This window comes from Gossypium raimondii, chromosome 2 (genome assembly GCF_025698545.1).
Source record: "Gossypium raimondii isolate GPD5lz chromosome 2, ASM2569854v1, whole genome shotgun sequence".
Taxonomy (NCBI): Eukaryota; Viridiplantae; Streptophyta; class Magnoliopsida; order Malvales; family Malvaceae; genus Gossypium; species Gossypium raimondii.
This window is the reverse complement of record NC_068566.1, coordinates 43,021,140-43,046,922: the sequence shown is the minus strand read 5'-3', so window position 1 is coordinate 43,046,922 and position 25,783 is coordinate 43,021,140. Positions and strand designations below refer to the sequence as shown.

Genomic DNA, 25,783 nt, shown 5'->3' with positions numbered 1-25,783 from the left:
GATCAGAGATCTCGTCATTCTCAGTTTCCTCTATCATCTCCGATCTCTTCTCGAAATGGCGTCGTTTCGGTTCTTCATAGCTATCTCCCTCGTTTCTCTCATCCTCATTTCAACGCTCACTCCTTCAATCTCCAAGACCGCCAAAAACGACAACGTCGAGCTTGACGACGACGAGGATCTCCGTTTTCTCGAAGAAACGGAGGGAAAAAAAGACGCCGCTCCTTCTCACTCCCACTTCAACGAAGAAGATGACGGCGACGACGAGTACCCCGACCTGGACGACGAGGAGTTCGGGAACTACCACGATTTCGATGACTCCGATTCGGATCCGTACAAGGAACCCGAAATCGACGACAAGGACGTCGTCGTTTTGAAGGAAGGGAACTTCAGTGATTTCATTGAGAAAAACAAGTTCGTGATGGTTGAGTTCTACGCGCCGTGGTGTGGCCATTGCCAGGCGTTGGCTCCGGAGTACGCTGCGGCGGCGACGGAATTGAAGGGAGAAGAAGTGGTGTTGGCCAAGGTGGACGCCACGGAGGAGAATGAGCTGGCGCAAGAGTATGACGTGCAGGGTTTCCCTACTGTTTACTTCTTTGTTGATGGAGAGCATAAGCCTTACCCTGGTGCTAGAAATAAGTAAGTTTTGATTAGGATTATGGGTTTTCGATTATCTATTGAATTCACGATTTGATTTTAGCCAAATCATGGTAAAAATGTAGAAACTAGAATGTACCGTCTTTGTTTAATTGAAAATTTAATCATTGACAATTCAGGGAGGCCATAGTGACCTGGATCAAGAAGAAGATAGGGCCTGGTATTTCCAACATTACCACCATCGACGAGGCTGAACGCATATTGACCTCAGAATCTAAAGTTGCTTTGGGTTACTTGAACTCTTTGGTGGTATGATTTACCTTTCTCTGGTTATATTTCTGTAGTCAACTATAGTTACTTGTTAGATTAGGGTGGCTTGTTGTTCAATCAACATGTTTGGAATTGTCATTAGGGGTGGCTTGATGATCGATCTCCATTTATTAATATACCCCTTTCTCAAATGATGTTGTAATTCGGATTCGGCTTGTTCTAATGATGACAGGGTCCTGAGAGTGAGGAGATTGCTGCCGCATCACGACTCCAAGATGATGTCAGCTTCTATCAAACTGTGAATCCTGATGTTGCGAAGCTTTTCCACCTAGATCCTCAAGTTAAACGCCCTGCATTGGTCTTAGTTAAAATGGAGGCTGAAAAAATAAACTACTTTGGTTAGTTTCTAGACAGATGCAATATTGATTGGAATCTTGATCCAACTTCATAGGGGAAGTTTTATACCCAATTGTTTTGTCTTGCAGATGGCCGGTTTGTTAAGACTGCAATATCCGAGTTTGTATTTTCCAACAAGCTTCCTTTGATTACAATATTTACTAGGGAAAGTGCTCCTTCAATTTTTGAAAGCGATATTAAGAAACAGGTATTCGTGTTATAACATTTTCTCCTATTTATGAACTTTTGAATTATACATGCCTTGGATTTAGTTTATTTGACACTTAAAACGTTGTTCTTGAAGATTTTGATGTTTGCTGCATTAAACATTTCTGAGAAGTATTTACCATCATTCCAAGAAGCAGCGAAATCTTTCAAGGGAAAGGTAACATTAAATCATCTAGATTAAATAAAAGTACTCTTCAGTATTTGTTTGTGTTGATTTTAATAACTATTGGCACGTTCGATTTCCATAAACTTTATTTCTCTCTAGTCCTGTAGATGGTAGTAACATCTTACTAATTTGTGTCTTTTATGTCTATTTGCAGCTTATCTTTGTTTATGTGCAAGTGGATAATGAAGATTTTGGAAGACCTGTTGCAGATTATTTTGGTGTCAGTGGAGACGGTCCCAAAGTATGTCTCCCTTACCCTTTATGGTCTTTTACCCCTAGAAAGTTCAATTTTTTGGATGGAAGATGTGGGAATGGGTGAAATTTTGTTGTATACTCCATTTGCAATGAGTTTGATGTTCACTATGGTGTTATTTTATCACACAGCTCCTTGCATACACTGGAAATGACGATGCTAGGAAGTTTGTCTTTGATGGAGAAGTGACGTTGGATAAAATTAAGGTGGTCTCTCTCTCCATGTCTCACCATATTTAGATTTATCCTACTCTCCTTAATGTGATTGGTTGACAATACTTACTCTTCCAATCAACTTGTAAGCAGTAATAGTTTGACTTTAACTTTAGAGGGTTCTACCTTTGTGTAGGCTTTTGGGGAAGATTTTTTAGAAGACAGGCTTAAACCTTTCTACAAGTCAGAACCAATTCCTGAAACAGTAAGTATCTTCTTTCACATTATTGAGTTTCTCATCGTTGATTGTAATCTAACTTCCATTTTCCTTCCCCTGAATTTCTATTTGACACAGAACGATGGGGATGTGAAAGTAGTGGTTGGCAATAACTTTGATGAAATCGTATTAGATGAGTCAAAGGATGTCCTTCTTGAGGTATTGCTGTAAGAAACAAAAATGCTTAATTATATCTTTCTTTAAATGCACTCATTCTGTTAATTGCACTGAATACCAGATCTATGCACCTTGGTGTGGCCATTGCCAAGCACTTGAGCCGACATACAACAAGCTTGCCAAACATCTCCGCGGCATTGACTCTTTGGTTATTGCTAAAATGGATGGTACAACAAATGAACATCCTAGGGCAAAGGTAAAAATTAACTCAAATCTGCGCTTCAATTCGTCGTTAAGCTCATGATCCTATTCAATTCCTATTTTGCACTTGAGCTTGAGTGGAACTTCTCTTATTTTTTGGCAGTCCGATGGGTTCCCGACAATTCTGTTCTTCCCGGCAGGAAACAAGAGTTTTGATCCCGTAAGTACTATATGATATTCTGCTTACATCATCCTTCCTATGAAATATTTTTGGACAAGTTATGGTTTTGGTCTCTCAACTATGCTTAAAATTGGAATTTAGTCCTTAGCACTTTAATTTGGTTTAATTTGGTTACTCTGCTTAATGTCATTAGTTAGTCAAAGTAGCTAACATCATTAACTATTCTGATAAAAACCTGACATGGCCGATTGAGTCTTAGCTCGATCGGCATGAGCATTGTTACCAATGCAGGAGGATCTGGATTCGAGTGTGCTGAAACGCATTATTCTCCTATTTATGGGTTGTGGAGGGGTTATGGGTAGTTCTAGATATTGTGTCAAAAAGAGCTGATACAATTAGAACTTATAATAAGATTGTTAGAAAAAAAAACTGACATGGAATTTTTCTTAAAAATACCCTTAGCTGATATGCATTTTTGTGTGTATCTTTTAATTTCGGTCAGTATTTGAAGGGTATCAGCTATTTGAGCTAACTAATAACATTATAAATGGAGATGGATTAAATTATCCCAATGGAGATGGATTAAATTATCCCAATTTAAAGTATGGTTTGAGTATATTCATCCGTTTCTCTTTGTAAAAAGATTGAATGAGAAAATGTGTGAAATACTGGGCATTGACAGATAACTGTGGACACTGATCGAACTGTCGTGGCATTTTATAAGTTCCTAAAGAAACATGCATCAATCCCATTCAAGCTCCAAAAACCAGTGTCAGCACCCAAAGCTGAAGCAGCATCAACCCCAGAAACAAAGGGTGAGGAGTCGAAGGAGAGTGATAAGAGCAGCAATGGTGGCTTGAAGGATGAGTTGTGATCTCACAGTGAGGTTATATTATATGAATAGATAAGAGTAAAGAATAGTGAGTAGAAACGAGGAATCCGAAAATTGTGAGGGTTCCTAGTGTTTGGTGTATGAGTTTTTTTTTTTCTTAGAGGACAGCAATTGGCTTTTTAGACGTTGAAGAATAAATGGCCCATTGTTCTCTTGCTATCATGCCACCTCATCTAAACATCTTCTTTCCTTCCCTTTTACCTATTAATTTTGATTCCACATTGCATTCGGGGGCACAATTACTTTTCAATACCATAAGTAATGTAATGCTAAATACTTCACTTTTGATTCCTCCAAATATGTGAAAATTAAATTATTTTTATTGTTTTCAACTAATTAATGACTCTTTAAATACAAAAATACTTTTTTATCATAAGAAAATAATGTATTAAACATATTTTCATTATTGAAAACAATTTTTGTTTTATTTATCAAATGTGTTTTTAATTTTAAAAAACAATAAATCAAATCAAAATTTAAAATGAGAATAGATCATATTTTCCAAAGCCAAACGAAATTTAAGATTTAAGTTTTTTTCTTCTTTTGAAATGGTATTATCGAAATACAGCTATTTATATTATTTAAAATTTTAAATAATTTATGTTGTTACATTAAATTATTTGGTGATTACCATTTATTTTACAAATAATTTATATTTATTATTTAAAATATATATTTTATATATCATTATATTAAATAATTTAAAATTTAAATATATTTTTTAATTTTAATATCATATCTAAAATTAACATTACAATTGTTAACATAATGCTAAAACTTGAAATTACAAATCAATATTTTTAACTTACATTTTAAGTCATCCTTAAATCAGTACTTTTCAATTGCAATAACAACACCAAATTAACTCTTAAATAAAAATAATTTAAACTCAATGTTAGTAATAAATCTAAACTCAAAATTATTCAATTTCAAATAACTTGAACAAGTAACTTATAATAACTCAAATTAAGTGTGAAATTTGAATGGTAAAATTCAAATGTTCTCAAATTAAAAATATTTCAATTCAAAAAATCTATCAGACAAATCTGAATGCAAAACATTCCAAACCTAAATTAGTTTAAACCCAAATCATCAAACTTAAAATAATAAACCCAAAATAAATGAATTTTTTAAATATAAATTAATCCAACTTAAAATCAACTTCATTCCTCCCATTATTTGTATCAGTTCACCTTTACAAGCAATACAAGCAATGAGAAATGGGATATTTGGTGGGGAGGCTGAAGAGTGAAGAGCATGTGAAGTCATGTGCCTTGGTCCATGAGACTCGGAGTTCACCGAAGATCGTGTTCCCTATTACCCGCCGCTGTAATTTGACCTTCATAAATTGAGTCGGTGGGGGTCTAAATGTAATCCATCAAGTTCAACTACTAATTCATTCACCAGTTGCCCAATGAAATTTTGAGTTTTATTAGGCGTAAATATTATGTCTGAATTCTCTTTTTAATTATTTTGGATTTAAATTTCATTATGTATGATTTTTTTTAAATTTATTTCAATTTTCAATTTATTATGCTTTAGATTAAGTTGTCTCTATTTTAAATTAATCGAACATATATTATTTATGATTTGTGTCGAGATTTGAAAAAAATTAGAACAGTTTTATTTCTTTTCCTAGTTTGCTATTGGTGTTTCCTCTCACCAATAAATTAATAATCTTTTAAACTTTTTTAATTTGTTATTAGTGTTTGTCGAGTGTCTAACTCATCAAAAATAAAAATTCTATAACAAAAACAAAATTAAAACTCATTCGATTAGGGAAATAGGATTAATCTTACATAAATTGATCATTTTATGAATAATTTTGTGCCCGCGACTTTTACAGTCTTGTAGAAAACAAAAAGGGGGAACCAAATCAAAATACAGATACAACTTTAAGCAAAAGCATGAGAACTCTAGCCTCTAACACGACTTTGGTTTCGGTTTTAATTTATCACAAATAATAAATTTGATCACGGATTATGCATCCTATAAATCGGTTATAACGATCTAGGAACATCCTTAAACTTCTTCGTAGTGGTCAATTAACTACCTCAAACCTCTTCTTAGTGGAAGAGCCCGACAATTAGCTCTTGCTCCCATAGTTTAATTATTCGACAAAAATAAAAAAAGTTTGACTTAAATCAACAATCTCAAATACGTGAATGATTCAAACTAAATCGCTAATTTCCTTAACATTATTTAAATACATCTAATTAAATCACGCAAATTTATTTTTAGTAAAATAAATAACAATTACTATCTATTATTCTCATGCTTGTAGCCAAATTAAGCCCTAGTCTTCTGATCCTAATTCACTTTGATAAAATTAAATATTTATTTAACTAAATAAAATAAAAGATACGAGTATAATGTATTTTAATGTCCGAAAATTATAAGTTAAATCTGCTATTAATTTTTGTATTATGTATAAGAATGTAAGTTGATACAACATTACACATGTGATAATATGTTATTTGTATAAAATTTTAGAAATAACATAATTTAACTTAATGAATTTAACATCTACTCTTTGGGTTATTATTGAAATTTCAAAATTTTAAAAGTACAATAACTAAAATGATCGACTTAAAATACAAGAATTAAATCTGCAACTTAAATATGGTTCAAAGATTAATAGCGGAATTTATCAAAATATATAAATTTATATCACTCCTACCTCAAAAATGACACAAACACAAACATGATACGAAAAATAAAACGAATATATACGCTATAGATTGTGTCATACCCATTACATGGGTGAAAGAAAAACTTAATAATAAATTATATTTATAAAAAAATATTTAACAATTGAATCATAAGTGTCTACTGAGTTTTAGCTCAATTGACACCGATATTATTGCTAGTGTAGGAAGACGTCGGTTTGAGCACGCTGAAATGCGTTTTATCCTTCTATTTAAGGATTGAGGAGGAGTTATGGGTAGAGAATGGTAAAGTATTTATCAATAAATCTCTTTTAGGCTCAATTTCAATCTTTAGACATTTTTTTAATTGTTTAATTTAAGCATTTTATATAAAAATAAGTTCTTTTATTGAATTGGTATCGAGCTGACTCGTAATATAAAACACATTATATATTTTATTTTTATAGATATAAAACAAGAACACACCAAAACTATGCTAACCATGAGATAACTTGAGACATGACATAAGAATTTAAAATAATTTAAACAAATAATTTCGTGAAAAATCACATAAACACGATATTTTAAATCACGAAAAAAACACATAATTTACTTCCTGTATATTTATGGTTTCATTTTTAGACCATCTTAGACTTTATTAACCTTTACAGTTTTATGAAAATAAAGATATCAATTTAAGCTAAATTAAAGTGAAGAGAATAAATCTTAGATTTCAACATAATAGAGGGATTAAAATCACAATTAAACCAAATGATACTTGTTTTGTCTCTCTTTAATCTCTCATTAATTGCCCATATGCTCCCTTTACTTAATCATTAAGTCCCTTAAATCTCTCATCAAAGCCGTCTCTTTTAATTCATTGTTTGGCTCCGTTCGTTCGCTCTCAACTTTCCATTCAACGTGTATTCAAATTTCCACATTGTTTCATTTTCACCCCTAAATTCCCGTTCCACTATATCTACCCCGTTTTCGTCCCATTTTTTTCCTTGAATTCTCCCCATCTTCAAATTCTCTCTAATTTTCAACTGCTTTTTTTTTTTCCTTTTTCAGATTGGTGAAATGGCTAAAGTCGGATTTTGTCTTACCTTTGTTTTGTTCATTGTTGCTGAACTCACTTCTGCTGCTGAACCGCCGGCGCCTGCGCCTGCGCTGTCACTCGGTGCAGACTTACCGCAACTCGCTCCTACTCCGGTAACTGGATCTCCCGACTCCGCGCCATATATCTCACCGGTAATGGATGCTTCGCCACCGGCACCAATGGGGCCATCTCCATCAGATCTGGCGCCAGGAAACTCGCCCGCGAGTTCTCCCGCTCCTTCACCGGTCGATGCCAGCGATATCAACCACAGCGACATCAACGCAGAAGGAAGCGAAGAGAAGAGCGGCGGCGATGGAGGAATGAGCGGCGGAAAAAAGGCGGGAATCATGTTTGGCGTAGTGGCGGCAGCGTGTTTGGTTGGCTTCGGTGGATTGGTTTACAAGAAGAGACAAGAGAATATCAGGAGATCTCAGTACGGGTACGCCGCCAGGAGCGAATTTCTGTGAAGAAGATGATGAACAGTACAAAGGTTTATCATTCAAATTTATTACTAGCATTTGATTTTGATTTGATATTTATTTTTTATTCTTTATAAAGAGATTTAAACTATTTTTGCATGAGTTTAAGATTATCGTAGCAGAAATTTTCAGTGAGTCCCGTACTGTTGTATTTCCATTACAGTTATCATCTCTCAACGATGTCCGTCTGTTTTACTACTAAAATCTATAGTTATTAATATAATTAAATTTTTGAAAAAAAGTTATTAAATTACGTTTTCAAAGGTTTTTTTTCTTTTATAATTTAAATTATTTTTAGAAAACAATAGCTAAAAATGATTTAAATTATAAAAGAAAGAAAACCTTGAAAACGTTGTTTTTTTCACAATTTTAATTATATAAGTAATTTTAAATTAGAGAAAGTTATTAGATATGTTTGAGTTTATAATAATCGGATAGTATGTTATTTTGTTGGTACTTAAAAAATTATAGATTTTAAGATTTTTTTTTATCTATATATTAGATTATGATTAGAGGGGATCATGAGTTGGGTCAGATCTCAATATAAATTTAGGCTTAGGCTCAGGTTCGGCCTCAAAAAATGAGCTTAAAATTTTACCCAAGTTTAGTCTGGATAAAAATGCTAAAACCTGAATTTGGTCTAGCCCGTCTGTATTAATTTTTTTTTAATATTAGTATTTTTATATGAAACAAATTTAAAAAATATAGTACATCAAATTAATACACTAAAAACATTAAAATCAATGTTTCCTAACAAATTGAAAATAAATAAATAATTTAATATTTATGTTTAAATAACATTAAGATAGGTGCAACTTAACAATCAAATGCCTCTAAAATAGTAATAAATTTAACAATAAAACAAGAATTATACAATATCTAAACAATAACAACAAAATAATAATAATATAATAGCAAAATGAAAGCAAAACAATGGCAAAACAACACCAAAATAGTGGAAACAACATCAAGTTTTTTTTCTAGGTCGGGCCCAAAAAAAGCTTACTTGAGACTTGACCTGTTTAGAAAACGGGTCTCATTTTTTTGTCCAAACTCTCTAACTTTTCGAGTAGGCGTTCGAGCCAAGCCAGGTGACTCGGCCCATGATCAGATCTAATTATGCTAAAAAAAATGAATAACAAATAAAATTTATATTAAAAACGAATAAAAGTTGAGTTGAATTGATAAAGTTGATATTTTTTAAATTACGATGGCTTGCTTTCAAATATTAATATGTGTTATTTAAATTGATTTTTTTAAATTTTTATAAAATATTTTTAAAAAAAACTCTCAAAACAATATTTATTATTTTGTAATAAAACTCATTTTCAATTGAATTAATGTAAGGTTAACTCATGATTTCAACTCATCGATCGATTATATATAGTATAAATAATACACTCATGGTAGTAGTTTTCTACAATTTTTTTTAAATAATAAAATTTTGGTGACAAATATATTAGCACATATGAGAGATTAAAATGCCGAACAATATGTCAATTTATCATTTTCACATAGTATTTACAAAAAAACACCTCAATATTTCAATTAATGGATTTATTAACTACTTTTTGGGTAAGGATTGAAATTTCATAATTTTAAAATTACATCAACTCTCTCTATAATAATCTTTTTCGGTTTATCAAAATTTTGGATGTTATATGAGGTGGTAGTTAAACATATATAATAACATTCAAGACATCTATAAAATAGCATTTGAGTTTTGAATCATATTTGAATTTTCAATTCTCAAATTAAAAATATATACTTTATTAATAATAATATTAATTAGTGATGTCTGGATTATATTTTAATAAACTTTACAAATATAATTCCTTTTATTAAAGATAGTTTTCATTTGATAAAATATTATTATTATATTTTATTATTTTATATAAAAATTAAGTATTTTATTGAAATAATTTCTTAATTAAAATTTATTATTTTTATCTCACATAGTAATATAAATAATTTTACTAAAATTTTAAGGCAAGAGGTTATTATAGAGAAGTAATTTAATAAAGATTGCATTTCACACTTAATAGTTGTTATAAATGAAAAACTGCACTAAGAGATTATTCTGCGGCAAAAGAGGTGTGGGGGCAAGTGGTGCCCTCGAATCATAGTGGCAAGTTTTTCTCATTTAATCTCTCGAAATGGTTGATATCCAACTTAGAGTATTGTGAGACGTTGGATTTAGTGGAAGTTAATTAGACAAGTTTATTTGGTACCATCATGTGGCGCATCTGGAAGAATAGAAACTTATTCGTCTTCAAGGCCTTACTTGGAAAGCATCTGAGATTGTTAAAGTATCTATTGCTTGGGCGAAATAATTTTGGTCCATACAAAGGCTCCCTTATCTAAAAATTGGGCCCACTTGTACACTACTGGTGCAGTTAGTTTGAATACAAGGTATGCTTCCACAGGGGGAGTGGTGAGGAATCACTTAGGAGAATGGGTGTTGGGTTTAAATCACTGTAACACACCTAACCCACATCTGTCGTCGAAATAGGGTTTCGAAGCATTACCGAAGCTTATCGATCAAACATACATAAATTTAAACATTGATATCATATAATATTCAGGTCAAAAATTAATTAAATTCATACATAATGTCCCTTATTTGAGCCCTCGGTGCCCAAAATACGTGTTAGAAACAAATCGAGACTAATTCGAAAACTTAGAGAATTTTTCGACAAATATTAAAATTTTCAAAGCTGTAGGGTTCACACGCCCGTGTTTTAGACCGTGTGGGCATTTGAAGTAGGGACACACAGGCGTGTCTCAGCCCGTGTTTATACCCGTGTAACTCTCTGACTTGGGTTACACGGCCGAGCCACACGCCCGTGTGCCAAACTGTGTGCCCTTTTGGAAATGGCCTCACACGCCCGTGTGCTAGCCGTATGTCTCACACGATCCAGTCACACGCCCGTGTGTTTGGCCGTGTGGACTCAAAATGTACCTTAAACGATAAGTTTACCATTCCCTGTAAGCTTGAACAATAAGCAACTTAAAAATCATTCGTTTAACCAATTCAAAACACGATCAAACACATTCAAAACATGTCAAAACAATCATCCTAAGTGCTTAACCAATGTACCCTCATAGGTACCACAATTATATCATCAAAACATATTAATAGAACATCATTCAAATCAAATTTGTAAACATGTCAAATTCAATCTATTTTATCTAATTCATGTTCATTTTAACATTAACTTAAACATGCCATAATAAGACCTTAAACATAAACACATATTTATATGTATATATCCAATCAAAATTAACTTATAATCTTATTTACAATCAATCCAAAAAATAATTAATATTTAAACACCCTAGGTACATGCCGACACAAAAGGAAAAATATCACCACGTTTGAGTTTGGGACCGTTGTTGGATGTTGAATCGGCGATCAAAATTAAGTACTTAACCTGCACACAGAAAACAAAACCGTACGCTGAGTAAAACTAAATGGTATTTCTATAATCCGAGTATTTAAAGACAAAATAATATAATATGCATATGTTAATTATAAGCACAATTGAATATTTAAAACCACATTTATTCATACAATGGCATTAGCCATACATTACTTAATTCATGAATACATCATTATATACCATACTCAATTTACATCACTTGCTATATATAATAACTTTTCACAATATGATACACATATCAATTAAACAACAATATTGTTCATTCCATATCCAATTCATGGATACACAATTCATGTGTCTCAATCCATATTTCAATTCATTGTCCCATTTTCATTTCACATACAATATCATCTAATATCAATCATAGTGCCATTTCAATTATTTACCCCTATTAACACGACTCAGACTCGGACGGATACACGGATCCAACCAAAACATACTAGTTTGGCACCCAGTGCCTCATTGGATAATTCGAAGTAATAATTTGACACCCAGTGTCTCATCGGTTAAACCGAAGTAAATTGGCACCCAGTGCCTTATCGAATTAATCAGAAGTAGTAAATTGACACCTAGTGTCTCATAGACTCGAAGTCGAAGAAATCCCTAAACTCTTCCAATCCTATGGCATGCCATCTATATCCGACTCAACCCGATACAGTTAATAGGGTTCCAATTCACTTTTCAAATACAACCAATATCCAATATCAATTTTTTTTTATAATCACATACACATATAAATTCAATTCAATATCAAAATGTCAAATACTCACCTGAACCACTTACCATAAACATTTAATCAAAATACAATAACTAATAATTAGATTCGGATTATAGAAATACAAACCGAAATTTTTGAGCTATTCCTCGTCGACTTTATCTTTCCCCTTTTTAGTCGAGGATTCCGATATGACGTTAGTTACGGAATTAAAACAATTAAAAATCATCAATACAATACAATACAATCTCATATTTAATATTTCAATTTTTACTCAATAGTTGCCTAAATTCCAATTTAGTCCCTAAACCGAGACTAACTTTTATTCTTTACATTTAATTCTTTATTTTCATACAAATTCCACTTTAGACTAAATTCAACTCCCTATTTTCAATCAAATCCCTAAATTTTGAATTTTCACAATTTAATCCCTATTACCCAAAATTTACAATTTATTCTACAATTCAATCCTTTTCATTTCTAACTTAAAATCTATCAATTTCATCCCTAATACTAAAATTATTCAACATATACAACACTTAAAAATTCAATAATTTCTAAAATTTTGACATGAGGCTAGTAGTATTTAATACCGAGATTTCAAAAACATAAAAATTACAAGAAAATGGACTAAATTGACTAACCAATTGAACTTTAAACAATTGAAATCCCTAACTTTGTATCTTTCTCCTTTCCTTCTTTCTCTTTCTCTTTTCTTTCTTTTCTTTCTATTTCGTTTAACCTTTTGTCTTTCTTTTGTTCTTTCTTTTGTTGCTTTTATTTATTATATTTACTTATTATAATATATAATATGATATATATATTTAATAATTAAGAAATAATATTATAATATTATAATATATACTTTAACTTTGGTCTGTTTGATTGCCAGTAAAATATTTTCCGTAAAATGATTTCGGAAAATGTTTTACTTTTCGTAAAATGATTTCTTGGAAAATATTTTCGGTGTTTGATTGAATTTGTGTAAAATATTTTCTGCTTGGAGATTTTTGAAAATATTTTTTGGAAAAGTTGTTTTTACATATATTAATATATATTAATAAATTTTTATATTTTAAATTATTTTTACATATATTGCAATGATTTATTTATAATAATACTCAATTATTAAGCTACAATATTAATCGTTATAAATTGAAAAAACTAATGTCAAATAAATTATTTGTAATTGTGTTAAAAAACAAGTATTGAATAATTAAAAACAAGTTCTTGGAAAATCGATAAATGAAGCAATTTTCTACCGGAAATGAAGGAAGGAATGAAGGAGGCGATAGAGAGGAGAGCACGGAAAATGTCTTACGGAAATTAGAAGGGTAAGACATTTTCCCTAAAATGTAACCCATTTTCCCTTGTTTTGGAGTTCATTTTCCAAATGAAAAATGTTTTCCTCCAATCAAACGCTGAAAAAGTTGGAAATGATTTTCCGGAAAATCAATTCCGTCAATCAAACAGACCCTAAGTTTTATAAATATCTATATTATGCGGCATCATTTATAAGCAACGGCATAATTGCTTATTTAGTCCCTTTAATTTTTCTTTAATCTATAATTTAACTTTCACCCTTTATACAATTTAGTCCTTATACATAATTACTCTTAATTCATGCAAATTCATCTAACTAAAACCTAATTAACCACACAACTAACTTCATAAATATTTAATAAATATTTACGAGTCTAATTTACAAAAACGGAGTCCCAAAAATGTATTTTCCAACACCCGTGACTATCTGGTTGTTACAATCACTCATTGGGAGAATGTTCAGTCTCTAATGCCGAGTTATGAGGCATTTTGGATGGCCTAACTCTTTTAAAAGAAAGGGGATGAGACAAAATTTTGATCCGCACTGATAATCTTGAGGTAGTCCAAACAATAAAAAGGGAAGCATCTTCAAATCCAATCTCTGCATTGGTAATGCAAAAACAGAGTGGTTTTTATTGGATGGTAAGCCATGCCTTGAGGGAAGCTAATCAAGTTGCTGACAGGATTGCTAAAATGGCTTCAGCGAATATGGAAGGTGTTAATGTGTTAACAACAGTTTCGGAGGAAATTCTTGAAGTATTTAATAGTGATAAGGCTAGTTGGTTTTTTGATATTATAAATATAGTTTAAAGTTTAATGGTCTTTTCCTCATAAAAAAAATCAATTCTAACAAACTAGATTATTATAATGAAGTATAGAGTAATAACATAATTTGAGGTTTACTTTTTTATATTGCAATTTTCATTTTTTTATCTTAAAAATTAAAATTTTAATTAGTAAATAATATCTCATACAAATCTTATCTTACCTCCCAATATATTTAGGGGAAAAAAACTTATGTAAACCCAAATTAGACATCTAACCCCAGCAAATTTAATTTCTCGACCATTAAACAAGTGTACTTCAACCCTAATTTTTCCTTTGCTTCTTCACTATCTAAACCCTAAAAAAATGCATTTTACAGCCTTGGGAAACAAGAAACCGCAATAAAACAAAGAAAAATTGCAACCATGTATTTCATTATATACCCCTTTTCCATTTTGGCCTAAATGAAATCTGGATAAATTTCGTAATGTAGTGTTGGAGAACCTGCGATCAATTGAGCTCCCACCCAACAGTTTCTGTATTTTGCCGGTTTACGTTATTAGGATCCGTCCGAGGCGAATTAACAGCTCTAGGGGATTGGACCGGAGCTCGAGTTATCACTTGTGAACTATGCTGTTGCTGCTCTAACCTAGCCCGCTGCCATCTTCTTCTACATCGTTGGATCTCAACGATGATGGAACTCCCACTCATTGTGACACCAAACCCGGAAAACGTTGCAAGGAGAACTGATAGTATTGCTTGTACCTTCACCTGCATGCCGCAGAACATTATGAATGAAATGGCTTTACGAATCAACCATGTTTAGAATGTCCCATTTTGGGTGCAAGAAGCTTAGAGCCAAGAGTATGCGGTCTAATCACCATTGCATTGCACCCGAACCTTAACTCATTTCATTCATGCAGCCACCCATAAAAGGTGACGTTCCGGAAACCATTTCATTGATATTCCGGAAAGAGGAATGTCCTTTAATACAAGATAGACACTTACCTGCGAATAAAATATATGAGCAAAGATGACCACCAAAACAAATTGAATCGATGCGTAAATCCAGACAAATCTTCGTGTAGCTGAATACAAAGATTCGAGTAGCTTTAAGTCAGAAAATCTTAAGAGAACAGTGTACCGGAATTTCTTATCAACTTTTGAACTTCCTATAAAATTCAGAGTTTTGACAGTCAATGGTATACCCACGTTTCCCAGCCTAGTCTACTATGGCTTCCTGATTGACCTCAAGTGTCAGCATTGTGTGCAAGCATGTATGTGTGTTAAGTTAGAATCTAACTTCTAACCTACAAAATACAACGGTGAAACATGAAATGAGAGTGTTATAAACAAAAACTTGGATCAATTGGCGGTGATCATATTCTGTTTCGGGTGGACGGACACAAAAACATGTTAACCGGACATTGGCAATAGTAACTTATAGCTCAAGTATGTTTGCGAGCCTACCCATTGTTGATGAAGTCATGGATGAAAGGAGGCCTATCACACAGGCGAATGGAAGAGATATAGCAATTGCACCTGTGCCCATTTTAACAATCTGCAGGCGAACGAATAATATATCGACAGTATAAAGTAGTGAAACTGGGGAAATATACAAATGAGAAACTGCTTATCCTACCAGAAGCTGCTCAAGGAAACAAAAATATGAAAGCATGCTGAGGAAAACAAGAATAGGGACCTCATGCCAAACCCTGCAAACATCTAACTGAAATTGTTACTTTCCTCTTTGTCACTTATTGAGCTCACGATAAAGAAGAATAAGAAAATATAGAAATACACTGCAACAATGGAACAGGCGAGGGACGAAGCAAGTTCGTAAAACACCCTTCCTCGTTTCAAAATTTACGATGAAGAAGTGCATAACATACTAGATGTGATATTATTCATGTGTATTGTATCTCTTTACCAACACCGAAAATAACTTCCAACGAATGATCCAATCAATGGTCGAGACATATGTACTAGAGTCTAGAGGTATATGAATATAAGGCCATCGATGAGGAGAAAAGCTAATGAGTCGGTAACAAATTGATTATTTACCTGTATCCAGGAACACCAGCTCCAACATTTTGAGGTCGAGTACTTTGGATTCGTAGAAGAGTGACGGGTAGGTTCTGGACCTCTTGGTTACACACATCACAGTTCTTGTTCCCTTTGATGGTAAACCATTTCACAGCACAGTCTTTGTGGGCCAAAGCGAGTTCGCCTCTGCAGCTGCATTCCATCTTAAGCGTTTCACCTCCTTCACATAGTTCAACCAGACAAATTCGGCAAACTGCCTCTTCTTCGGGAATGTCCTCACCATCAAGATCACTGTTTTCTGAATAACGAGATGCTGTTAAGACATCAGCTGGTACGATAGTTACGAGTAAAGTAAAACCTATCGTACCAATAAAATGATGACCGGAGGCAAGTTTGCAAACTTGAACTTATGTATACATATGCTTAAATGCATAGACAAAGATGAAGAGATACCAGCATCAGGTCCCACCGAAGCATTCGAGTTTATTTCTCCATCCTTTACTCGTGGAGTTGAGGGAACCACACGAAAAAATGAATCCATTCTCCTTAAGTTTCCTTCTTTGCAGTTGAGAGGAAGTGAAAGTGAGCGAGAAAACTGCCACATGCTTCCCTTTCTCTGCAAGGAAAAGTTCTACTTCACATTAATACATGCAGTTTCATACGCTATTCATTCAACATAAATCATGACAAAATATCACAAAACTTGCATTAGAAACACTTAGGCTTCCAGTGATTGCAGACTCTGAGTTCAAATGTGCAATACGAGTTACAGGCATCGAGGATGTCCTTTTCATCTGAGGAGTAAATATCTTTGTAACCGACAATGTACTTGCAATGACGGGTTTCTCCCTTTGTGAACTAGAAGAAGATTCGGGTTCAAAGTTTGCGGCCTTTTCGATGTCTGAATTAGGATTTCTATGCTTAAAGCTTACTTTTGGTAAAAGACTCTTCAAGGACGACTTGCCTCTCGACGAGGAAGGACCCGAGGATCCCGTAATTCTCGCATCGGACGGACTAGGTGTCAAGAAAAAATTCACTCTCCTGGGAGTCAAACTAGGTGTTGGGGGAATCTTTATTGCCACGGATTCTTGAAAGGGTTCTTCCAAAGTTCTCGAGGGTATCTCTAGAACGAGACCGCTTCTCCTTCGATTATGAACACAAGCTGTTTCCTCGGTTATTTCTAATGAATCTTCAACCTGAAAAACAAATCATCATCATGCAAGGAAACATAAAAAGAAGACTGCACTTGATAGTAACTATAAGACCAGCTAACCTTATTTCTTTAAAGTGCATCAATCAAAAGAAATTTCTTACAAGAAAGAAGCTCTAATATACATACATACATACACACACAAAAGTACAGCAGATTCTAATTCAAGGAGGGGTTCGAGGAATCCTCTGGCTGCAATTGGCTGAGTTTCGATCAGTTCCAGATCCGGGTTAGTCTCACATTCGGATTGTTGACATTTATGGTCAAATGTGTCAGGTTCAAATTCAGGTTACTACACTCATATCCGACATACAGATATAGAAATATGAACTCCAAGAATTTCTGGAAAGAACTTAGAAAGCTTAAACCCGAGTCCAAGTAACATAAGTTGCACAATGATCAACCCCAAGAAGAAAATGAAATTCAAAAATGAAAAGAACAAAAGAAAAAAAATCAAACCATAACTGAAGTTGGCCATGAAAATTTCTCTGCAAGGTCTCAAAAAAACCTTTGGAATGAAAGTTTGAAACTAAATTCAGAAACAGTAGCTATCAGTATCAACCAAAACACTAAAAAAGAAAATGGAACTTAGATTATAATAGTAGATTCAAAGGTGAAACAAAGAAGCTGGAAAATACCTGTTTAAGGCTATGTTCCTCCTCCATTGCTTTCTCTTCTGACCCAATCTTTTTCATCAACAAAATCAAAGAAATATCCCAGAGAGCTCAAAAGATATACAGAGAGAGAGGTGAGGGATCCACTTGAATAGTTATACACTGTATCATAATTTTTCTGCCATTAATATTTTTAAAAATAATTATATTTACCAGTTTCATAAATTTTCGAATTAATTTAATATTACATTTTTATAGAATATTTGTCGATAATTAATCTTCCTCGTGAAATCTAAAAACTTCATTCACATATATATATATATATATATATATATATATGTAAGTGAAGAATAAAATATGGCCTACTTATATTGACACTCTTCTTGCCAAACTACGGTCCACAGCATCAGTAGATGTTTTAACTTATTCATTTTAGCTTTTTGTTATTCGTAACAATCCAAAAGTTAAATTTTAGGTTAAAATGTATTGTTAGTCCCTGTGTTTTGATAAAGTTTGAAATTTAGTCCCTATATTTTAAAAATAAAAATTAATTTATCTTACCTTTTTCAATGTAAAAGTTTTAGCCGTTAATATTTTCTATCAAAGTTCATTAATATGACATGTTGATTGCGCTAACTTTATATGATACGGTATGCGGTTGACAGAAAATTAACATACTAGATTGAAATATTTTGACAAACAAAATTATAATGTTAATTATTGGATGAGCATTTTAAATTGAAAAGGTAGGAAGATTTAATTTCTAATTTTTTAATTATAGAGACTAAATCTTAAAATAAACCAACTATAGGGACAGGTAGTACATTACAATTAAATCTTTAAACTAAAACATTATCCCAATCAAGTCCTGTCAATTTATTTGTAAGCTTTGGTATTAAATGTCAACTTTATGTAAAAATATGTATTAATTTATACAAAAAGGAATCACATTAGATTCAAGCTGATAGTATTTTAGTTCTAGGATTCGATTGAAGGGCTATAAAATTTAGAGGTCGATTTAGGATTGACTCAGAGTTTAGGGATATTTAATGTAATTAATCCTAAACCTAAGAATGAAAGTGGGAGGGAGTGATGATTTTAACTTGGAAAAAGTAATTACTCATAATTGCAGTACTCATCCATGAAAGTGTGTCCTAACCAACAATTTAAAAAAAAATCAGAGTCATCCCGTCATCAAAGGGGGAGAAAAAGGGATCATCACAGGTAACTGGAAATGCAAGAAGCAAGGCAGTTGCACCCGTTGTCGGCATGAATGCCTCCATTAAGAGACCATGTTACGGTCACCCCCTCCCCTCACAAAAAAGAAGTTGTCGGTCAACAAAAAAGCTAATCGAGAAGCAGCGATGGAAAAGATCCACTGACCATAAAGAGGAGTCAACTACCAAATGAAGGTGTGCGATGTGACGGAACCCAAAAACCAATGAAACTTCAGCCAATGAGAAAACCTAGTGGCAGCACCTTATAAGGAGATCGGTGGCTTGCCGGCGAGAAAACAAGCCTAAAAAAAGAAAAAGAAAAGGAAACCACCCCAATTCCGAAGACTAAAAGCTAAAAAAACGAAAGGGGTGATATTAGCCGATCGCAACCAACATAAGAATTGGAGAAAACGCACTTCAACGTACTCGAACTCGTATTGAAAGGAAAACATCTTTATGCATAACCAAAACAAAAAGTGTTGGTTTTTTATTTTTTTTAAATGCTTATTTTCACCCATAATCCTCATTATCCCTTAAATCAACAAAAGAATGTTTAGCTTAGCTTGAATTATTGCAACAACAATTATGTCGATTGAACTAAGGTCAATGAACATAATCATGATTATTCTTACTTATAACAAATTGGTAACAAAAGATAAATCAAATATTGAAATCTTGGCAAACTAAATTATGATTAGATCTATTTAAGTGTCTGGTTATTCATTTTAGCCTCAAAGTTTGTCCGAAATATGAGAAGGATTGGACAAAAATATTAGACTTAAAAAATAGATTTGGATAAAAATATTAAACTTGTTTAAAATATAGATGGAACTTGAGCTCCAATACTCAAAATTCAAAGCCTCAACTCAGCCGATTTTGATATTTATAATATTTTTTCTTTTAAATAAGTTCAAATAACAAATTGGATTTTTTTTTGAAGAAACAAATTGTTATTTAAACTATAACATTTTCTCAAATTAGATATTTAATTTTTCTTTTGTCGAAATGATATCTAAACTATACAATATTCATTACCTAAAACCTTAAATTCATTTAAAGAAAATTCCATATGACAATAAGCGACCGCGTCTATATATCTCTTTATTGATAATTTGTGAAATGTCATAAAATAAAAGATGAGATAGGAAAGCAAAAGAGAGAGCGTATTTCATTGATCAATAGAAGTAATTCACAATGCTTCTCCAAAGTCTATATTTATAAACATAGAAAATATAAATGAAATAGAACTCTACTTTTAATAACTACTAGAATTTAAAGTTCATAAAAACTTATCTAGATCTTGATAGACATCCACTTAATAAAATATTCATTACATGAAACAAGAAATTAAAAAAATACTTTTGATTCAAGCTTTTTTTACCAAATATACTTCTTTAAACAAATATTTAGGAAAATAGTTGGGTATAACATTTAATTAGTGAAATATATGATGTCGGCAACTTGGGGTACCAACTTCAAAGTTGGCACCTCTAGGAGTCGGCTTCTATTTTTATACCATTGTGGAAGTCAGCACCTAGAGGTGTCGGTTTTAAAGTTGGTATCCCATGCTGACCTTAATGTAGCTATTAGGGCCAACCAATCATATTAGGGTTTGGGGTAACTACAACTAATCATATTAGTGTTTTAAGGCAACCAATAAAATCTTTTAGGGCTCACGTGTACGGTTCACATAAGGCTGAAGCAATAAAGTTTTGTTCGAGATGCATCACTTTAACAGTTCAATTTTCAATGGTGCTAGAAAAGACAGTTTTGGAACCCCATTTTCATAAACTGGACCCATAAAATATTTACGGGGTTGGTATAAAAGTTTATTAAAGTTTGACCCATCAATTTTGTTTATTAATTGCTTAATTAAGGTATAGGGATTAAATTGTAAGTCTTATCACTATAAGTTTTTATTTGGTCAAAGACTTAGGGACTTAAACTACAATTAATTGAAGGTCCCAAATGATAATTAAATCATTTTATTTTATGACTTAGTGGATTGTGATGTAAGAATCCACTCGTTTTGATTAATGATGATTATGTTTAATTAATTAAAGTTTAATTAAAATAATTAAGTAATTAAATGCTTAATTAAAGTATATAAGTAAAAACTTAGTGGAATTTTACTCTTCTTCTTCTTCTTCCTATCTTCATCGAAACAAACGTAAAAACTCAAAAGGAAAATCATTTTTGAGCAATTGGTCCCTAATTGGTAAGCTTTTCTTATATTTTTAGGTTATAAGAGCTTAATTTAGTTAGTCTGTATATCAACTTGTAAAACTGTTAAAATTTTTAAACTTGTCATTGTTGGTTTCTTGAGAATTTGGTGTTAAATCGATAAATTTTAAGCTTAGATATGAAAAAAACTAGATTATATGTTTAATTGTTAATTTTGTTCAAAAATTTAAAGTGAATAAAATGTAAATTTTATGTGAAATTTTAGTAGTAATGAATAGTAGAGGGTTCCTAAAGGATGTAATTGAGATCGATTTTAAAACCGAGACTTAAAATTGAAGAATATAGCTATTTCGATTTCAAGGACTAAATTAAAATTTAAGGGGCATTCAAATGGTAGTTGTACTTTCAATTTATCCAATTTGGTATCTATACTATTTTTCCGATGTTAAGTTATGACAATAATTGAAATGTGGCCCACTGTTACAATGCCACATGGCCTTGTGGGCCACAGCAAAAAATTATACGTGCTGACCATAGGGACTTGTTAGAAATTATCCATTTCATTTTTAAGGTCAAAATCATTTTTAAAAATAAATAAATTAAATTGAAACGAACTCCCTTTTGGCCGCCGCGGCTGTCGACCAGACTTCCAATGACTTACTTCGATCACTGGCACCAACAGAGTCTTCCTCCCCCTGTCTTTTGCCTCTTTGCCTTCTCCATTATTTGGATCACCATCAACCTTACGACTCTCCTAATCTCCCACACCTCCACTGGTCACCATCTCCTCCTCCCAGCAACACCAATTTTCACTCTCGGCCCCTCTCTAAATGCACCAATCACATCCCTTTAAAACATCCAATCCCTTCTCTTGACTCCCACACCGTCTTTAACCCTAAATACTACAACTTACACTGCCCACCACCATTACACTAACGACACAACCTCAAAGCACCACTCCATTCCCATACCCACCACCATCGTCCCCCAACCCATTACCCGATTCCATCTTCTAGCCCCAATCGTGTCAAAACCTCACCTAACCCATCATAAAAACCCAATCAAAATTCAAACAATAAGCTCAATAAAAACAATCAATCTTCAAAGAGAATAGAAGAGGGGATTTTTTTATCAAAGTCCTTTGTTGATTATTTTGCTTTTGCAGTATGGTCCACAATGCCGCCACACGGCACTCTTTTAGTGGGTCCTGTGTCCATCTATGTCTTAAATTAACGGTGCTAGATCGGAGTATCACATTCGACAATTGATGGAACAAAAAGTATCACATAAGACAATTGAAAAGTATAACTATCACAATGAAAGATTTGGTAAAGTTCAGGGGTAATTTTTGCTATTATCCCAAAATTAAATATACTTTAAATATATATAATGATAATAAAAGATATATAAACGTTTTGCAATCAAATTTTTATATTAAACTTGACATTTACAAATTTCAAAATATTTCAAAAAATATATATTTTCTCTGAATCTGAAAAATAATTTTTCAATAAACATAATTTTGAAAATGATATTTTTTTTGGTATAAAAACAAATTAGGTCATGTCTACCATCTTTCATTATTATTTGGTGGAGAGGAGACCTTTCACTAAATGTGGTGGATCATTAAGAATAACCAAACGATTTAATTTGTCTCCACATAATTTAACTAACTAATCAGCAACTTCATTCTCATCCCTCCGAATGTACTGAAACTTAAATTGTCAATTCTTGGAGCACTAATCATGTATCATCCTAATTTCATCAATATTACTTTCTGTTGCTAGATCGTTCCGAAAAACCTTGTAATTCTACCTATCTAAAGCCTCGACCCCATGCTAGTTTTAGACCTTCTAGGACAGCCCCAGCCTCTCACCACCTCACCTATTGCCGCCTTCTTGACACTGAACCATCCACGTTGATCTTAACCCATCCAGGAGAAGCTGGTGGTTGGAATCTTTTTACCGTGATAGACTTGAAAAAGATATTAAAATTGGTGAAAAACCTATGAAATCATGTGTTTCCATTTTTGTACAAAACCTATGGAATCATGTGTTAATCAAGAAGTGATGCTATCTTTAATTGCTAATGTTTTTTTATTCTCCTCCACCCAATAGAGAAAAAGAAAGGTGGTACTGTCAATCTATCAAGATTCTGGGAATAAAAATCTGTGGTTTAAAATTAAGTTTGAGAACTTTTTTTTAATAAATATTTACTCAAAGTGGCCTGAAAAATGAAACTTGAATGTTGGCCATCACTTCTTGTCGTCGTTTTGACAGCAACTGCAGCATCCTGTTTTGTGAATTTCGGTTTGGAATTTATTGTTGATCTTCTATATGTTTATGCTTTTAATACATATTAAAATTATAAATATGCGAATATATTATATATTAAACAATTATATATACTAAAATCATGTGCTGAATAAATTATAATTTATTGTTATTAACCCTTATATTATGCCCAAGTAATCAAATTTAATTAATTTTAATTATTATATTTTTAGAATTTTGAAACTCAACTTCTAACTCAAAGTGTAGCTATTGAAACCACTAACTAAAATGGTGTTTGTTCTTTTACGAATAATATGATAATATGTTTACTATATAGAATTTTGAAAATAATAAATTGAAACAATTTAATGCAATCACTTACATTATTATTAAAAATTTAAAATTTGCAAAATACAATTATAACATAGAGCAATGTTCTTATAATCGAACCAAACTCGATTCAAATGGTTCAACCATTACAAAATATTTTTTAATTTTAATAAAATAGAAAAATAAGAAAAATTAATTAACACAAATAAATAATAAAATAAAAGTTCATTTTATAAATTATAACCAATTAAACATTTAGATGAAATTAAATTCGATTCAACTAATCTATTTTTAATCAGTTGAATCGATTTTACAGAAGTTTGATCCTTCTCCGAAGTTATGGTAACGATTCCATTGGTTACAACTGAATTACAAAGACTAAACTTGACAAAGATAAAAACAAAACAAAAAGCAATTATAAATGAGTGACATCCATGAACCTAGACATTAGCAGAAGTAGATAAGGCAAATTTGGCATCTCCAAGAAGCACCAGTTGAGGCTAACAAGTCAAATTTGGTATCTCTTGGATTTCTTTGTCGATGTCTACTTTTCTTTCAATTTCAATGTGGGTTGATGTCAGCCCACTACTTTGTACCTTTTCATGCTTAATACCTTAAACTCCAGCAGTAACTAATGTTTATTACCATAAAATGATGTCAGAATCTGTATTTTTTTAAAATAATTTGGTGGAAGAGTGCAGTCATGTAAGAATGTTCCAAACATGGAGGGGTGGAGGGAATAATTTGGATTAAAAAAACTGAGGTGGGCAATTAAAAGAATATATAATAAATGTCCAGAGGTGGGAAAGGGAAAATGGAGGGACCCCCAACAAGACTTTCAAGGCAGCTAAGTGCCATAATGGTTGAAAGAAAATAATATACATGTATGCATACAAGAGTTGAGAAAAAGGGACATCCCCCACTAATACTATCATTAGGATTTAGGACTAGATGCAAGATATTTGTCAATAAAGAAAACAAGGGCATATATTATAGGTCAAATTATGACATTGATCCCTATAATTGGATTCCTAGTTAATTAATCCAAATAGTTAACAAAGTTAACTATTCCAATTAAAATGCTAGGGTGAATTTTTTATATTTAAAACAACCCTTCCACAGCTCAATGAGTTAAAATCATTGTTGTTTGAACTAGACTGGCTGATCGGACGAAAAACTAACTAAGATACTGGTCCGAAGAGTCGATTTAAACCATTAGATCAAGAACCAATACAAACCAATTAAACTGGTGATTGAACCGAGTTTTTTTAATTTTTTAAATTTTTAATCAAACCTATTAGACTAGTCAAACCAGTGGCTAGACCAATTCGACCACCAATCTGAATTTAAAAATCATTGGTTAAAATGAGTGTTTTTAAGAAAAATTCATGATAATATTTTAACTAGAATAGTTAACCGTGTTAATTATTTAAACTAACTAATGACATTATAAAAATAAATAGACTAACCTCAAATTTAAACATTTAAACATAGTAGAGAGACCAAAACTATAATCTAATCAATATAATATATACAAACACACATCAAAAGTGTTAGAAAAGAAGATATGAACCATGAAGAAGTGCAGAGAAAACCAGTTAGTCTATAACTCTATATATATGACTTCGATGAGATATGGCTTTTTTTTTTTTCCAATAACTGTTTAGGGTAAAATTATATGAAACAAAAGAATAAACAGACAGAAGGAAC

General features: G+C 32.2%; 3 protein-coding genes across 6 annotated transcripts; 2 read left to right on the top strand and 1 right to left on the bottom strand.

The window, feature by feature from the left end:
- On the top strand, nucleotides 1–3,889 carry LOC105788937 (protein disulfide isomerase-like 1-4). Its single transcript, XM_012616036.2, has 12 exons — nucleotides 1–636; nucleotides 774–903; nucleotides 1,097–1,262; nucleotides 1,350–1,468; nucleotides 1,565–1,645; nucleotides 1,809–1,895; nucleotides 2,039–2,113; nucleotides 2,256–2,324; nucleotides 2,415–2,495; nucleotides 2,575–2,709; nucleotides 2,818–2,874; nucleotides 3,518–3,889. The coding sequence occupies exons 1-12, from the start codon at nucleotides 56–58 to the stop codon at nucleotides 3,707–3,709; spliced, it is 1,773 nt and encodes a 590-aa protein (XP_012471490.1). The 5' UTR covers nucleotides 1–55; the 3' UTR covers nucleotides 3,710–3,889.
- Nucleotides 3,890–7,160: 3,271 nt separating this feature from the next.
- On the top strand, nucleotides 7,161–8,088 carry LOC105788936 (proline-rich receptor-like protein kinase PERK12). Its single transcript, XM_052627563.1, has 2 exons — nucleotides 7,161–7,298; nucleotides 7,447–8,088. Exon 2 carries the CDS (start codon nucleotides 7,456–7,458, stop codon nucleotides 7,939–7,941), a length of 486 nt encoding a protein of 161 aa, XP_052483523.1. The 5' UTR covers nucleotides 7,161–7,298; nucleotides 7,447–7,455; the 3' UTR covers nucleotides 7,942–8,088.
- A 6,376-nt stretch (nucleotides 8,089–14,464) lies between these two features.
- LOC105788935 (hypothetical protein) lies at nucleotides 14,465–18,362 on the bottom strand. Of its 4 annotated transcripts, none has more exons than XM_052627562.1 (9): nucleotides 18,094–18,358; nucleotides 17,915–17,984; nucleotides 16,953–17,441; nucleotides 16,699–16,861; nucleotides 16,264–16,558; nucleotides 15,842–15,914; nucleotides 15,670–15,760; nucleotides 15,208–15,287; nucleotides 14,465–14,970 (listed from the first exon to the last, which is right to left on the bottom strand). In XM_052627562.1, the coding sequence occupies exons 2-9, from the start codon at nucleotides 17,915–17,917 to the stop codon at nucleotides 14,710–14,712; spliced, it is 1,455 nt and encodes a 484-aa protein (XP_052483522.1). In that variant the 5' UTR covers nucleotides 17,918–17,984; nucleotides 18,094–18,358; the 3' UTR covers nucleotides 14,465–14,709. The 4 variants fall into 4 exon arrangements, 3 of the variants coding, with proteins under 3 accessions (XP_052483522.1, XP_012471485.1, XP_012471486.1); XR_008193746.1 differs by lacking the exon at nucleotides 17,915–17,984 and adding an exon at nucleotides 15,412–15,509 and having other exon boundaries at nucleotides 14,901–14,970; nucleotides 18,094–18,362; XM_012616031.2 differs by lacking the exon at nucleotides 17,915–17,984 and having other exon boundaries at nucleotides 18,094–18,357.
- Between the last annotated feature and the right edge of the window lie 7,421 nt (nucleotides 18,363–25,783).